At 35.6% G+C, this 17,754-nt stretch overlaps 1 protein-coding gene across 1 annotated transcript; it reads right to left on the bottom strand.

The window, feature by feature from the left end:
- Positions 1–853: 853 nt before the first annotated feature.
- Positions 854–17,056, bottom strand: LIPN (lipase, family member N). Its single transcript, XM_011998175.1, has 9 exons — positions 16,949–17,056; positions 16,168–16,285; positions 13,873–14,071; positions 12,091–12,200; positions 9,614–9,750; positions 7,562–7,708; positions 3,981–4,052; positions 3,360–3,431; positions 854–1,087 (listed from the first exon to the last, which is right to left on the bottom strand). The coding sequence occupies exons 1-9, from the start codon at positions 17,054–17,056 to the stop codon at positions 854–856; spliced, it is 1,197 nt and encodes a 398-aa protein (XP_011853565.1).
- Positions 17,057–17,754: the final 698 nt, after the last annotated feature.

Genomic DNA, 17,754 nt, shown 5'->3' on the forward strand with positions numbered 1-17,754 from the left:
GGTGGCTTCTCATTGCCTTTAAGATGGAGGAAGAAAATGCTTAATGTTTAGAGACTAACTAGCCTAGTAGTTTCTGCTTCTATCTTTAGCTTAATCTCCTATCTGTCAGTTTTTCATGGAATGTTCAAATCCCTCAAAGAACAAAAAGTCTGTAAAGGGGGCATTACATGCTAAACAAAGAAGCCTCCCTATGATTATAAAATGATATTGATGTTGCAGAATTTATTTCTGCTTAAATAAGAAAGATTTTATACATGTATCCTATTATGGGTTCAAGATTCCGTTTACCCAGATAGCCAGGGATAACATTATAAGAGGAGATGGCTTCTCTGGAAGAATCTTTGGGGACTTTTTTGAATTTCTCATGTTGAAAATACCTAAAAAATAAAAATGTCTAGTACATCTTCAGGATAGCTAAGAAACTTTTATAAAGAAGCTACAGGTCCTCCTCCTAATCCCACACTCTGTCCATTGCCGTAGCAACCCATATAAATAAAATGACAATAGAGGTTTCCATATAGGACCTTAAAGGAATTTCACTGTTCCTTTGAAGCTTTAGACATTTCTATACTTCATGGTACGCCCTAAAAATTACAATTTAATTAGACTTAAATATCAGAGTGGCAACTTATTTATTTTTTTGCCCAATCTACCTCATTGTTTATAAGGACCTGTAGATGGTCCCATGCAAAGATATCTCTAAACATAAATAACACTAACACAATTAACTTAGAAAACAGACTCCATTGTGCATCTCCCCCAGGGGGACAACATCATTGTTGGTTACTATTTTTTCTAAAGTCCCTTATGGGCTTGGAAGCAACTTGTAACTGAAAAGTAAATGCATTGCATTTTAGGAATATGCCTTCATTAAAGCTATGATTTCACTGTACATCCGTTGAGGGGCATCAAGGCCCCAGACAAAATCAAAGTGGTTCCAATCTGGCAATAGCTTAAAGTAATGAAGACTCTTGATTTGAGGGAGTATCCTGGCCACATCCTGGGGTGTTACAAGGACATCATGTCCACCAGCCCAAATAGCAGTAGGCACTTTCATGGCAGTCAGGTCATATATAGGCGGATGACTCTGTAGGAGAGAAAGCAAGGTCATACATGAGAGGAAGCTCCTCAAAGCAATAACTACAAAGACTGCTAAATGAATATGGACTATGGCCATAGTTGTGTTAGGCACCAGTGACATAGAAAGAAAACATACAATGGTCTCTACCTTTAAGAAATTTGCAAAAGAGGGAGAAAGGCAAGATAGCTAAGCAAATATTTGTATACAAAGTAAGGTATGTTAAATGCCATAAACACTCCCAAAATAAAATGGAAGTAGAGACAAAAAGCTATTTCCACCTGAGGGTTTCATAAAAAGAGGGGTCCTGTGAAATGACTCTTGAGGGAAGGTTGCATTTTGACAGCAGAGATGAGGGTGGGTGGGAGACAGGAAGAGTTTGTAGGCTATAATCAGGAATGGCAAGATTCCCAATATACCTGGAGAACAGAATATGTAAGGGGATGTGATAGGACATAAACTTGGAGGCAGATAGTCAAGGTCTGAATGTCAGGCTAGGAAATTTGGATATATTTCGGAAGTTTTGGAGACAAGGTAGGGTCATTTCTCAGAGGTCTGTCTTCAGACTACCGTATGGGCAACAGTTAATGGAATCACCTAAAGAAAGAACAGGTTGAAGGCAAGTCCTGAAAAAATCTAGATGAGTAGTAGAAATGTTCCAAATTAAAGCTATTGGGATGGCTGACTTCTCCAAGGAAGAAAGAGAGTTTTGAAGAATCCCTGGGGAATGCTAATCATTTCAGAGCGGTGAGAGGAGGAGTAGCCAGTGCTTGGGACAAAGGGAACAATCACAAACGGAAAGAAAAGTCAGACATCACTGTGGGAACAGAGATAATGCTGTGAACTTGAGGAGAGAGCAAACTGTTGAGACTAGTTTTTTGGAGGGAATGTAATAAAAATTGGCATCAACTAAGATTAACTCACAAAATAGGACTGGCTTGGAGCAGAGTAGGACCAGCTAACTGTGGATAAATTCTAAGGACATTAACACTCTCACATACTTTAGTACTTGACCATAATGATCTTGAATGTGTGTGTTTATTTTGTTTTAGTTTCTTGTAAATGTAAACAATTTATAAATATAACATGTTTATTAAAAATAATGGAAGAAAACAGACATATGTGAAGTCCAAAATGAGAGTCCCTTACTGTTTCATGTCCATCCACTTCTTTTCTTCTTTCTTCCTCTCTCTGAAGATAACCACTTTAACATTTCTTTTTTTTCTAGACCTTTTCTAAGCATTTGCAAATACATGCATTTGTGTCTAAAAATAGTGTCAGCAGCAGGGAAAAAACTTTTAGGGGTGATAGAAATGTCCTATATTTAGATTGTGGTGTGGTTACACAAATAGTTATATTTGTGAAAACTCATTTAATGGGACACATAAAATTGGTAATGTTATTATATGTAAATCATGTCTTCAACTGATTTTTAAAAATAAAACATACATGGTCTATCTCTTGTAGTGGTTTTAAGGATTAATAGAACTATTCCTCTAACAGGCCAATTCATTACTGAGAAATTGATTAGTCTGATTGTTTTGATCCTCAGAAACAACTTATTAATAATTGATGTATAGTTGCACTAGTAAATAGCTTAAAATATGATAGCCTGGGAAAATACTTAAAACAATTTAATTTGTTTAGTTCATACATACAAGCCAAGCCCCTAGTTATGAGAACAGAAAAGTGGTGACAGGATTAATTAAAAGTACAGTGCTAAATGAGTCTACAGATTTTTATGTCTTAAAGCTATATGGAAAAAGATGCCTTATGACCCAAGTCTTCAATGTTGGGTAATACTTATTCAACTTTCATGTGGAATTCTAATTTTTCTGTTGGCATTAAAAAGTGTATATTCATTTATGCTGTAAAGATTTTTATGAAACAATTTATATTATTATGTAGCCATTAAAAATATATTTTAAAAACCCTCAGTAATGTTAGTCATCTCTGACTATAGCTTAAGTAAAATAGAAGGATTAAAAGTTGTATAAAAGCGATATAATACTGAGAAAATTGGAATAAATACACCAAAATGTTAGTACATCTAGTTATCTCTGGATGGAAAGATTACACATGATCTAATTTCCTTTGTATATGCTTCTTTAATTTATAAATTTTCTGAAATAAATTTAAATTAAAATTAAACTTTTTTTAAAAAAAAAGTTCTATCAGTATAAATGCCACCAAATGACAGGTAGGAGTCTTTCCACCTTCATATAATTTTTTAGTATAATTTATCAAAATCAGCATTCTGGGGTTACTGTAAGTAGCTCACCTGATTGTAATGTTTCATATTATCGGCTTCATTTCCCCAGTCATAAGCTCTGAATTCGTCAGATTGGTAAAGCTGAAACAAATGTTTTTTAGAAAAAGAATAGTGAGGGTAAGAATCATGAGAGCTAACAGCAAATTTTAGAAAAATACTGTATGCTAGGAAGAAAATAGGGCTCCTAGATCACCAGAAGGATGTAAATACCCATTTTACAATTATGACAAGTGGAGCTCAACAGAAAAACAAGCAATAACCCCCCTTTGGTTTAAAGGAAAAGTTCATGGAAAACCAAGCCTCATTAGAAAGAAGTTAAATCCCAGATACTTCTCTCTGAAGAAGTCTCAGTTCTCCTGAGGCTTCCCTAGTTTACCTCTTGCTTCAGTTCAGGGCCTATTTTAAAAACTCTGATTTAAGATGGTGTTCATTTATGTCATCTACTTGGTCTGTACCATAAAATCCTTTCTCTTAAATTCCAGGGAAATCAAGGCATACAGAAGGCAGCAAGGACAAACTGGAAACAAGCTTTTAAGATTCTTAGGGTAGGCCTGTTAACAGGATCAATTCTGTCTTTTTAAATATTTTGAAAATAAGGATTGGAATGGTTTTCCATGACTAAGACTCTACCTGTTTTATATGCAGAATGTTCTGTATTGATGAACCAGTAGGAGCATGTGACATATACACATCCATTCGACTCTAAAGGAGATAAAACTCATATTACAGCAATTGCCCAACAAAATTTTGCCTTTCAGAATCAGAAAAATGATGCACAGAAGAAGCAAACAAGAATGGGGCTTCGAAAATAACGAGGTAGAATTATCTAGATAAATTACCATTTATGTCAATACTTGAATGTGAACGAACCACAGGCTGACTAATGGAATGGACTGCTTGACAGCAAACCTGTACCAGCTCTGAATCTGTAGGATAATTTTGCTTATTTTCAAGTAGAAGGAACAGTAGTGGTCATCATGGAGCAAAGCCAATTAGGAAAGGTTCTATGCGCAAGTGTGGGGGTGATGCGTGCATGCGCACCCAGGTGCACTGTCACAGATTAGATCAGAAAACCAGGAGTTCAGGCCCTGTTGTTGTTAATGATCAGCTTCGTGAACTTGGCCACCATATTTAACATCTTTGAGTCTCTGTTTTTTCATCTATTAAATGAACATACTAAAAGTCATACTACCAATTTACTAGGCTTTTATGGGGATAAAATAAAATATTGCAAAAGTAAAGCTAAAAGCCATTTTTTTCCAAAGGTTATTTCAATATTTGTAAACATTATAGAGATGAAAATTATAGAGATAAAATAGTAATCGTAATTCTATGTCTTAGAAAATAATGAATCTAAGAGAAACTATTAAAAATCTTTACTTTTGAACAAGCCAACTTTGAACAATGGTTCCTTATGGGTTTCAGTCTAACACAATTTAGCTTCTTAGAGAATAGGGGTACAGAACAATTATCTTGTGACTGACTTCACTGTAACAGCCTCATTGGCTGCTATTTGGAATACTAGAGACAACTATTCAACCACACCAGTCTGCGGATGTGAACTCTTCCTCCTCCTTCTTCTTGAATTCTCAATAACAGAAAATGAAGAGGTGATAAAACAGCACTGCTGCTGCTTCATAAAGAGGGGATCCCATCTCCCTTCCACCCTGTCCTGTTATTTTGTAGGTTAAGTGGTGAGTTTCATTTCAAAACAAAAGTCACCCGCAAAGGAAGGAACATGTGAAATAAGATCAAGGTTTATCTGTGCTGCTCTCCTTTTTTAGGATTTTATTTTTAATGCAATATATTCAAATGCAATAAATTCAAATTGACTGTAGTAAGTTGTGGCTGACTGAGAACATGTAAGAAGCTACTACCCATTATAAAACATTCATTTTCCTAACTTTTGCCAGGGAATAGAAGAATGAAGCTGCCTATTCACTTCCCCAGTCTTCATATTCAAGGTTTGTTGAGTACCTGATCTTCTATGTATAGCAGATATCTACCTTCATGGTTCCATATAAATTTTAGGCTTTTTTTAAATTTCAATGAAGAATGTCATAGGTATTTTGATAGGGAGTGCATTGAATCTATAGATTGTTTTGGATAGTATGGACATTTTAACAATATTGATTCTTGCAATCCATAAACATGGAATACCTTTCCATTTTTTAATGTCATTTTCAATTTCTTTCATCAGTGTTTTATAGTTTTCATTGTAGAAATCTTTCACTTCTTTGGTATGGTTTATTCCTAGGTGTTTTATTTTATTTGTAGCTGTTATAAATGGATTACTTTCTTGATTTTTTCTTTCTTTTTTTTAAAAGATTATTTGCTGTTGGCATATTGAAATGCTGCTGAATTTTGTATGTTGGTTTTGTATCCTGCAAATTTAATGAATTAGTTCATCAGTTCTAGCAGGTTTTTTGTTGGAGTCTTTAGGTTTTTCTAAATATAAGATTCTGAGCAAAAAGCACAAAGCTGGAGGCATCACATGACCTGGCTTCAAATTATATTACAAAGCTATAATAACCAAAACAGTATGATACTGGCATAAAAACAGACACATAGACGGATAGAACGGAATAAAGAACCTAGAAATAAATCCATACATTCATAGTCAACTAATTTTCCACAAAGGCATCAAGAACATATATTGGGGAAAGGACAATTTCTGCAAGAAATGATGCTGGGAAAACTAGATGTCCATATGCAGAAGAATGAAATTAGATCTCTATCTCTTGCTATATACAAAAACAAAATAAAAATGGATTAAAGACAAATTTAAGACCTGAAACTATGAAACTACTAACAAACAAAAATTGCAGAAACACTCCAGGACATTGGTCTGGACCAATTTGAGGTAAGCCCTCAAATGCACAGGCAACCAAAGCAAAGATTAACAAATTAGATTACATCAAGCTAAAAAGCTTCTGCAAAGCAAAGGAAACCGTCAACAAAGTGAAGTAACAACGTGTTGAATGAGGGAAAATATCTGTAAACTACCTATCTGACAAGGGATTAGTAACCAGAATATATAGAGGTCATATAACTCAATTGCAAAACAACGACAACAACAACAACAACAAATCTGATTAAACATGGGCAAAAGATCTGAATAGACATTTCTCAAAAAAAGAAATACAAACTGCCAAGAGGTACATTAAAAACAATGTTCAACATTACTAATCATTAGAAAAATGCAAACCAAAACTACAATGAAATACTATCTTATTCCAGTTAAAACAGCTTTTATCAAAAAGATAGGGAATAATGGATGCTGGCAAGAATGTGGAGAAAAGAAAACCCTTTCACAGACTTGATAGGAATGCAAATTAGTACAGGCACTATGGGGAAGAGTAGGAAGGATCCTCAAAAAATAAAAGTAGAACTACCATATGATCCAGCAATTCCAGTGCTAGTTCTATATTAAAAAAAAAAAAAATCAATCCATGGAAGAGACATTTGCACCCCCATGTTTACTACAGCACTATTCACAATAACCAAGATATGAAATCACCCTAAGTGTCCATCAACAGATGAGTGGATAAATAAAATGTGGTACATTTTGACAGTGGAATACTATTCAGCCACAAAAATAATGAAATCATGTCATTTGCAATAATGTGGATGAAACTGGAGGACATTACATTAAGTGAAATAAGTCAGGTATAAAAAGACAAATACTGCATGTTCTCACTCACATAGGGGAGTTTAAAAAAAACTGACCTTATAGAGATAGTGAGTAGAATGATGGTTACCAGAGACTGGAAAGGGTAGTAGGGATGGGGGAAGGACAAAGAGGCATTAGTTAATGGGTACAAAAATACCATTAGAAGGAATAAATTCCACCATGCACAATAGGATGACTATAGTTAACAATAATTCATTATATATTTTAAAACAACTAGAAGAGTCAAATTAGAATGTCTCTAACAAAAAGAAATGATAGATGCTTGAGGTGATGGATATCTTAATTACCCCGACTTGTTCATTACACATTGTGTGTTTATATCAAAATATCACATGTACCTCATAAATATGTACAACTATTATATACCCATAAACATTTTTAAAAGCAAAAATAAAATCTGTCTTTAAGTGTTTGGAATACCATATGAATTTATACAGTAAATAGATACATCAAAATGAGTCAAAGGAAAGCTGGAATTTCTTAAGGTATCAAATGGCCCTATAATTATCACATATACCTGATTCATATTTTTCTTGTTGGATCCAGCCCATAAGGACATAAATTCACTGCATATCAACCAGAGTATCTTATTGTTGCAGATTTTGGTAGAAGGTATCTTCTTTTTCTTATCTTCTAAAAAGAACCCTTTGGTACCAAAAACAGCCTATGAAAGTAAATAATAATTACCTTTGAATGAGATAAAATATTTGCAAACTATGCATATTACAAGGGATTAGTAACCAGAATATTTAGGGAGCTCAACTCAATAGCAACAACAACAATGACAAGAAGCCCAAATAGCAAGAGCAAAAAACCAGAATTCAAGAATCATCTTCAGACTTCTTGACATTTCCTTCCTTCTAGGAAAGAGCCATGCTTGGGGATCTATTTGTACTACTGATTCAGTCAAGGAGACCAAATTATTCAGGAAAGGTGACTTAGGAATGTATCTCCAAATGAGGAAGATTATCAAACATTACTTACAAGGAGATTGCAATAAAGGCTGTCAATCCCAAATTCACTTCTCCATAGTGAAGCTTCCCTGTATGCTGCCCAGTCAGTGCTTGCCAATATTTTTTCTCATTAATTGGTACAAAATGTAAAACAGTTTTTCTTAAGGTCAAATAATACCTTGAATATGAGGGAAAATCGGGGTTTTCCATGTTACCCATGTGCACATTGCATTCGAGTACTGTCCCAGATTAGCCAGCTCTCAGGCTGAAAAGTAGAGAATGGCGAACCAAAGAGAAGGAACCATTGAACAGAAAAGATATGATAATGTTGCAAAGGCAGCACAATTGAAACTTCCGGGACTTGGGAAAGTAAACTTGGATGGGGATTCCTGGTGGAGTCTTAGAGCTTCTGGGGGAAACTGATGGAAGAAAAGAGCAGGAAATGGGACTTGAAAGTAGCAGGAATATTGACAGTGGGAAATGTGAAACTGAGATAACCCAGGAACATTATTTGCCTTATGGCTGACCTATGTAGGAAGAGCAACACATACAACACATATATGTATTTACAGATAGATGTGTCTCTCTCTGAATTTAATTTAATAAATTAGTTTGCTCATGCTGCCCAAATACAGAAAACATTAAAAACTAACTGATGTCAACACATTTTGAAATAAACTAGAAAAGCTCTTGAATAAGGAAGTTACATCACTTGTGCTCTCAGTAAACAGTACAATGAAACTATTATCAGACCAATCATTAGGCCCTATGGAAATTCTTCCTTGTGTTAGCTCACAAATAATTTTTTTTCCATTCCTACCACTCCACCCCAAACCAAGATCTCATTTTCTTATATATGAATTATTTTGATATTATAACTGGTCTCCTTGACTTCAGATTTGGCCCAAATCCATTTTATCCATCATCCCAAATTCAAAGGCCAATTTTGAATTTGATTAAATGCTATGTTCATTGTGGCAATGACCTTTGTAAAGAAACAAAAGCAAAGAGAAAAAAAAAAAAAAAACTCTTTAATAGATAAAATTCCAAATCCACAATTGGCAACCAAATGATTTTTTCAACTCTTGAAAAATAACCAATAAATATTTGACTTAATACTTGAGTTGTAATACATTTAGGCTTTGGAATCTTAGCTTTAGTAAATTAGGGCAAGTTTCCATATTGGAAGCAATATATTAATTAGGTTTTTTTAATGTCAAAATTGGACACATCAGTGATTATGGGTAACTTGAAGTGTCTTTCATTTGGGCAATGTGAATTCATTGACCTACCTGACTAAATGGAACAAAAAAACACCTTGGGAAAACAAGAAAAATCTTTGTTGTCATACAGCACTCAGCTCAGCTAGAGATTCTGACAGATACTCAGCTCTGCTAATGACCTTGTAGAGTAAATTGTATTATAGAACTTACAGATACTATGACACAGATATACGCACACATGGAGACACACATACACAAGCACATGCCCACAGAGTCTAAGTTCTATAGATTTTATCTAAATTTCCTACCTTTACTTTACAGTAGATTTGGAAATAATAAGGATTTCTGATCCAAAATGAGATCCTCAGGTACATTTTGGTGAAAGGAGCCTACCTTGATTATGGAATTTGGAAGTAGAAAAAAACTGGTAAAAATGCCCGTGGGATATTTGAATGAGATCACAGGACCCAAGGCAAAATTCATTTTGATTCTTTGTGCCAGTTCAGGCATGGTGGAAAAGGCTACAAACCCTGAGAGAATAGGAGACAAGACAATCTTGTAAAAATAAGTACTTATGCAAAGTTTCTAACAAAAATGGGGCTCTGTTTAGTCATTTTTCCTTCTATCGCGATCATATTGGGGATGAATTGGAAGTCTTCTGAGTTATTCTATAAAGATAATCTGCCTTCAGTCTTCTCTGCTCTCAAGTCTCCAATTTTATTTTATTCTGCTTATGGACAATTTGACTTGGCTAGGGGAAATGGAGTAGCTGGCAGGAGAAAGGTGATGGTTAAGCTGTCGGAGTAGCTACTACTGTGTGAACTGAAGGTGACCTCACTTCCCAAGCATGGGGTAAATGCTGGCAACATTCTCATTTCATCCCTGACTCTGAGATGCCAGAACGAATCACAGAGCTTCCGGAAGCAAATAACCAGTCACAGGAGGTGAACTGATTTCTTTCTACAGCATCACCCAGTTATTCCAACAGGTTTTCTTTCTCACTGTGGAATGAAATTTCACTGCTCCCAGTGGCTTTCTGGGTGTTTATCAACCCTCTAGACTCTTCCCTGTTTCCAGAAAGAAAGGGGTTTCCCTAGTGTCCATGATGGCCCAGTAAGGACCAGGCGTCTCCATTTGCTTTGCTCTTTCAGCAGTAGCATTGCACCCCTTTGTATCTCTGTGAGGATGGAGATCAGCACGACACCGGGTAGGCTAGGAGGAATATCCATATAATCTGGTTTCCAGAGGTCCCTTCCTGGGCCTCCACTGGTGCGTGTGTGTGTGTGTGTGTGTGTGTGTGTGTACTGAAACACTTGTTGAAACATTGAAACTGTCTTGGCCAGATAAAGAAGAACTGAAATAATTGACTGAACAATTGATAAAAAGACTCTGAATCAGGAATAGTACTTCCCCAGGGGGTGTTTGGAAATGTGCAGAGGTGAGATTTTTGGGGGTCACCCTGACTGCAGAGCCCTGTTTAATGGGCTGGGACCTAAATGTCCTACAAAGAGTGGGTGCTCCTTACATAATGGAAATTGCTCTGTCCAAAACGCAAACAACATTCACTAAAAAATTTTATGCCCTAAATGTAACACAGAGCACAAATAATCAAATTCTCCATGTTTTTTTTTTCTTTTTTTTCAGATCAAGTATAAGACCAGATCTAAGTCCTACCCACTTTCCAAAACCAACTAAAGTCATTCCTTCTCTACACCATTTCTCCAGAATCCTTACACACCCCATTGGTGAAATCAGATACACCTGGTTTGAATCTGTGTTCTGAACTTGTGTTTCTTCTTCTATGAGATGGAGATAATAACAGTCGGGTTGTTTTGAAGATCAGAGGGAGATACTGTGGGAAAGGTCCTGAACGCAAGACCGTACACATCACGAATGCTCAATACGTGTTAGATACTATAATTATTTGCCTATTAGTGGCATTTTTGATCTCCTATGAGTTCTTTGACACTTTTTTAGTATATGCTCTCTGATGCTAGCTAACTGCTTGTTCTGAGCTTGGAAAGTGCCTATCAATCTAAAGTACTAATTAATATATGTTACTGATGATCGTGGTGATAATGAAGATATTTCCCTAAACTAAAATATTGCATTTTCACATGATTTATTCTCTTAAATTTGGAAACTTTAGTGGAAATGACAAATTCAAAGCTTTTATTAGTATGAGTTCCTTTCAACTTTTACTTGGAACTAGATTATTGATTTCTTTCCAAACTATCTGGGAAGTAAATTGTAAAGTAAATTAAGTAAAGTAAGTAAATTAAGAAGTAAATTGTCAACTTAAAAAACTTTAAAAATTTCTACATACTGCTTAACGTTTACTTGTTATTTCATAAATACTAAATCACACACTAAATAGATCAACTCAACTGATTTATTATAGTAAACTTTTGTGTTCCAACAAACAAATATAACCATGTCTTTTCAATTTGTTTAAATATAAGTATAGGCCCTTCCCTTTTATTTTTTAAAAATCCCATTTGGGTTGTGAGAAAGAGATGATTGATGCACATTCATTATGTTTCAGCCATAATACATGGCATTAAATTTTACTTTTTCAGCTCAGAGAGAATCTAGAAACTTACTCTGCAGAATCATTTCTTTGAATTTGGAACACACGTTATTCCTGGGAAATTGCATCACCATAGTCAATATGCTGCTGTGACCAGAGACCCAGGAAAGGTTTGCCTTACATATAGTCTGTGCACTGCAGACTCATAGCTACTCAGAGTACTAGGGTTATTCCCAGCAGAGGACAGAGAATTGAAGGCACTATAAATAGCAGTTATTTTATTCCAACATAAAGGTGAACTCCTGTAAGACTCTGAGAACACTGACCCTCAAAAACATACCTATTGTAGTGCCAAGTGAATGTCCAATGAAATACAATTTCTCCTGACCAGTTTTATTTATAATGAAGTCTATGACTCCTGGGAGATCATATTTGGCCATTTCATCAAAACTGCAAAATAAAAAAGGGGCTTTTATAAATACTTGCAAGTTTAAGTTTAAAACTCACAGCACTTGCTCACTTCTTTTTTACACACAGATTCTATGCTGTTTACTTAGACTCAGTGTGTATTTCATTATTTATCCAATTATATGTAGGCTATTGTAGCTTTTTGTTTTTCTGCATATATACATTTTACTTCCTCATAAGAGGAACACTTTCAAGACTTGTGTATGATGTTTGAAGTTCAACCTTATGATTCCTCCTCTTCCTTCCCTTCTCTTGCTTTTTTTTGCCCTTCCTTTCCCCATCTGGCTTGCGTGCTTCTACTTCTGAGTCCACCACGAGGCTTCACAATTTCCTAGGGCCATTTAATACCCATCTTTGGAAACAGGGCTTTTGTAAATCATGATTCTACCATTTATGAGCTTTGCAGCTCTTGAGAAGTTACTGAAATGCTCTGAGCCTGTGTTTTCTCATTTGAGAAATAAACAGGGTAGTGCCTGGTTTACAGGGCTGCTAAAGGGGTTTAATGGTATGAAAGAAATGACTCTGGCTGCTAGTAGGCATTCATTAAGATGTTGTTAGTAGTATTCCTGCCCACAAAGATACATATATATATGTGTGTGTATATATATTTAATATATACCATATATTCCAATATTCCATAGTACCAGTATTTTGTTCTTCAGACAGGAGGAGCAAAAGGGCCTATATAACATTTAGTCAAATCAGGTATTCCATAAGCCAGAAGCCTGTTTATTGAAAGGACATGTGAGGAAATCTATGGATTGGGACTTCCAAGAATAGGAGAATTGTTGTGACACCTCCTAAAGACTAGTGATACAATACTTCCTGATGCTTGCCCCTGCCCAAGAACTCTGACCATAACATTGTATTCTATTCCTCCACTCTTCTCAAACTTTCAGTGGGTACTGAATGTTCTATTAATGTAATAGGAATACATACTCTGTTCTAACAGCCAGTTTACAAACCAACAGGGAGCTTAGGCCTGAAGAAAGAAAGTCTATTGCAGGCATCAGCCTGTCCTCCAGTGACAGTGGAAAACTCTTCCATTAAAAGAAACAATTAAGATATCAAAAAGATTCTTCTTCATTGCCCATTAACAAGGTTTTAAAAACTTAATATTGGAGTTTTCGTGAAAATGGTACCATGTGTGATCTCAATCACAGTTTCTCTAAATCAGTACAGTCCTGGTCAAAATCATCTTTACACAGTTGATTGGTCATCCAGAAGAAATGACTTGTAAAATTATCACTAAAATGAACATAAGCTTTGTGAGGTCCGAGAGTTGGTCTGTTCCCTGTTTGAGTGTTCCGGGCCTAGAACAGCGCATACAGTAGCCACTCAGTAAACATTGGCTGAATGAATGTGCACACTAGTCATGATAATTTCCTCAGCTGTCTCTTTGGACATACTTTTAATGCATAAAATTGATGTAAAAATTGGATGTAAAAGTGATCTTGTTGAAATGCCATACTTTGCCTGTGGGAGAATCAGTGAAAAATCAAAGCTTCTTGCTGTTTCCCTCCTTTGAGATGTTAACAGAAACTACAAGAAGCTATATGACTTCAAGCGTCAAAGATTATCATTAATAGCACCCACGTTATTTTAAAAAAATTGCCTCCAATTTCCCTGTTGAGTTTTCTTAGCTAATATTTACCTAAAGGCCCAGAATTTCTCATCTGTCTCTGAGAGTGTTTTGTGTCTTCTTGACCAAGTGTTTCCCCGACTGTTTCCCATCCATACATCATAACCTGCATCTGCTAGAAGGAATCCAAGGCTTCCATTGGCATAATTCTCAAGCCAGTAGGCATTGTCTGCAAACAGGGCATGCTGCATATACACAACTGGCCGGGGACCTGGGGGGAGAAAGGGTAAGATGAGAGAGGGAAGAAGAGAGATAGAGAGAGAGAGAGAGAGAGAGAGAGAGAGAGAGAGAGTTATGGTAAATAGAGCATGTCAGAAACATTACAGAAATACACACACTTGCACACATGGTAAAACAAAAACTGTTTTCACGTTTCCCTTGTCAATAGTATAGAGCACTGTAATCAGGTAACTTCAGTTTCTTGAGCACATATTGTGTACCTGGTGCTATGTTGACCTATTTATATGTATTAGCTTACTAAATTCTTACAACAACTCTATAAACTAGCTGCTATTTTGAGAACCCTCATTTTGTAGATGTGGAAACCAAACTTTATGTAGTTAAGTAACTTTCCCAGAGGGCCACCCAGATAAGAAGGCCAGAGCAGGGACACAAACCCAGTTCTTTTTATGTCAAAGCCTGTACTGGTAACTACTCTGCTCTATGTATTCGTATATACAAGTTTCCTGGGTGTGAAATTTATCATGCTTACTCAAGTCCTATGGCTATTCCAGAGAGGAGGAAGAGGTGAGTGTAAGTGGACACTGATTAGTTCCTCACCAAATTTCTATTCAAATCCCCATCCTCTGCCCAGTGGACAGCATTTAAAAACTACAATAATATACTCAGCTCAATGTCCCTCTGCCAACTTCCAGATTCCTGAGGGAGAGAGAGCATTCAGGGAGATGCAAAGAACCAGGGTGGAAGGTCAAGTAAGGCACTATAATTTCATGACTAAGAGCACAGGCTCTGGAGCCAGGATGCCTGGGCTTAAATTCTGGTCTGTCAGCTTGCTATTTGTGTGACTTTAGACTTCTTAACATAACCGGTTGTGCCTTAATTTCATCATTTGTGAAATGGTGACTATTAGTGTTACCCATCTCATATTGTTGACGAGAGGTTTAATTGATTTAAATTATTTAGAACATTACATCTAATGAATGACCTTTAATTCTAAATCTTTCCAAAATTATCTCTACTTAAGCAAAACCTTTCCCATAAAAGTTTTCTCCTTTTATATTTCACAACTCCTTCACATCTGTACCTGGGATTGCCAGATTTAGTAAAAAATAAAAACAAAAGTAAGCAAAAAGATCCAGGATGCTCTACGAAATTTTTATAAATAGTGATAATAGTGAATAATGAATAAAGAGTGTATCTTAAAATGAGACTTATAAAAAATTATTTGTTGTTTATCTGATCTTCAAATTTAACTGGGTGTTTCATATTTTAACTAGTAAAACTACTCATATCTCACTCTCATTTTTCATTCTGAAACTGGAGATATAAGAGGGAGAGAATGTCAAACATGACCTCAACTGGTACTTAATATGTGTGGTGGGAGAAAAGATGCAAAATGAACATGGTAAGCAGCTGCCAATAAATTATTTGCTTTTGAACCATTGCATATATTTTGCTTATTCTTATTTCTTCTTCAGAGGCTTTGCAGTTAAATTTTCCCTTTAAAGGAGTATCATTCCCCTGCTGTGGCATGGCTGGGCCCTCATTCTAGAATTCAAACCTTATTGACACTATACTCTTTCACTCCATGAACCATCTATCTCTTAGATCAAATGTATGTGGATGTTAATGTTTTCAGTCCTGGAAAACTTTTCAGAAATGCTGTTGTCATTTAACTAGATTGTTTTTTATCCTGCAGAGGGAGGCCCCTTGATTTTAGTGGGGGCAGGAGAGGCTCTTCTTGGGTGCCCCACAGTCAGTTTCACACAACCCAGCAAATCTCCTTCTGACAATGAGGAGATCCATTTTCCTGGGACAAAGCAATTTTTCACATGATAAATCAGTAATGAGGTGACAAAATGTAGGCTCCGCCTTCCTGTTTACACCCTAACAAGTACCTCTGGTTGCAGTTAGCAAGATCAGTCTTGCTGTCTATATTTTTAGGTTCTTGTCTGTCTTCAGATAATTATCAGGCAAAGAGTAAGCCTCCCTGTTAACTATTTAAAGTCTAATCCAATAATTCAAACCAATTTTGATAAACTCTGTTGATGCATATCTAGCACTAAATTCCTCCTGAGAAGGAGGATGTCAGTGCAGTCCCCTTTTCAGGAGAGACATATATTGTACCTGTGCTCCTAATGTGTCTTCGCCCATAGGGAATTCTGTTGACAAGGAGTATGTACCCATCTTCAGTGGTGACTTCATACTCTTCACTGGGATAGCCATTGTAGATGATGATTTCACTCTGCCCAGTAAAAATACAGTCATTAGTGGAACTTCTCCAAAGGATATAAAAAGGAATTAAAACAAACTCTCTATTGTGTGCTTATTAGGGTGAATTATCTGAAATTTATAACACCAGGTAACTGTAAAATTAATAAAGTCTTAATACAAAATAAGTAGAATGTTCAAAAATATCTACCTTTGGCAAATATTTTGGAGTGTAGGGGAAAATTTAGCATTGACCCATTCTTTCTGACAAAGCTGTATTCTCAAGTCAATTTTCTTTTGAGGCCCCTCTTGGTTTAAAAGTAATAGAACTATAGATCAATAGAAGACAATCACGTATATCAGCAAATAGCTTGATATTCTTAAAACATAAATTCAAAAGAGGAGTTCTATCTATAGAGAGAGGGAGAGAGAGAGATAGATAGATAAATAGATAGATAGATAGATAGATAGATAGATAGATAAATAGATAGCACAATAGCACAATTTTGGTTTCCATTACTGGACAGTATTCGTTTTTCAGCCAAAGATCTAACTAACTTGACTCTTGCAGAGGTCAAAAACCATCTATATTATATCTGTTTTATCAGAGATTTTATGTTATAACAGAACCTTTTGTAACCTCATAATCCATTAGTCCTGCTTTATTTGATGTTCTTCACAGTTTTCCATGACTTACAGTATTCATCCACACCTCAGGATTCACTTCATTTTCCAAATCAAGGAATCCACCAACATTTAAAGTTCCACAGATCAAACAAGTTGTTGTTAAAAGCAGCCACATCATAGAAATGCCTGGCATAAAACATTTAATATTCACAGATTAATTATATCTATTAATGTTGATTAATGAAATAAAATGATTAATGAAATAATTAATAATTAATGAAAACTTGAATAGCACTGAAAGCGGATAATGTGTTAAAGGGAATAAATACAGTGAACTAACTTTGAGCACTATTAATCTATTTTTTCATATAGAAGTTGTATTTATTATAATCCAGTTCCTAAAATGAAATAAATTTAATCAAGTATGGAGGCATTTTTGGTCTGTAATCAAGACTGAATTGCTTTAAGTCTTTGTTTGCCTACAATTTGCCAAAATATCTAAAGATTCAGAGGACAGGTTTTCATACCATGGCCAAGTGAAAAGTGGAGTTATCCCCTAGCTAAGCCCCGTATCCCACAAAGTAAACAAGAAAAATGGATAAATAAAACTTTAACCAAACAAAAAAGCTTATGATTAGTTTCTAGTGATGTGACTATTTCTCATGTGGCACCCAAAGGCAAATTTTGCATATTTCAATGTGCAGTCTCACTTCCTTGTCATGGTTTAAAAGTATGTCTGTTCAAAGATAGACTAACACTATAACACTAAACAGCATGCTCATCATATAAGTGCTGCAGTCAAATGGTCTAAATTTGAAGTCCAGCCTCACCACAAAAGAACACGTCTAACCTCAGGCAAGTGTTTTAGTAGCTTTG

This window comes from Mandrillus leucophaeus, unplaced genomic scaffold (assembly GCF_000951045.1).
Source record: "Mandrillus leucophaeus isolate KB7577 unplaced genomic scaffold, Mleu.le_1.0 Scaffold1154, whole genome shotgun sequence".
NCBI classification, from domain to species: Eukaryota; Metazoa; Chordata; class Mammalia; order Primates; family Cercopithecidae; genus Mandrillus; species Mandrillus leucophaeus.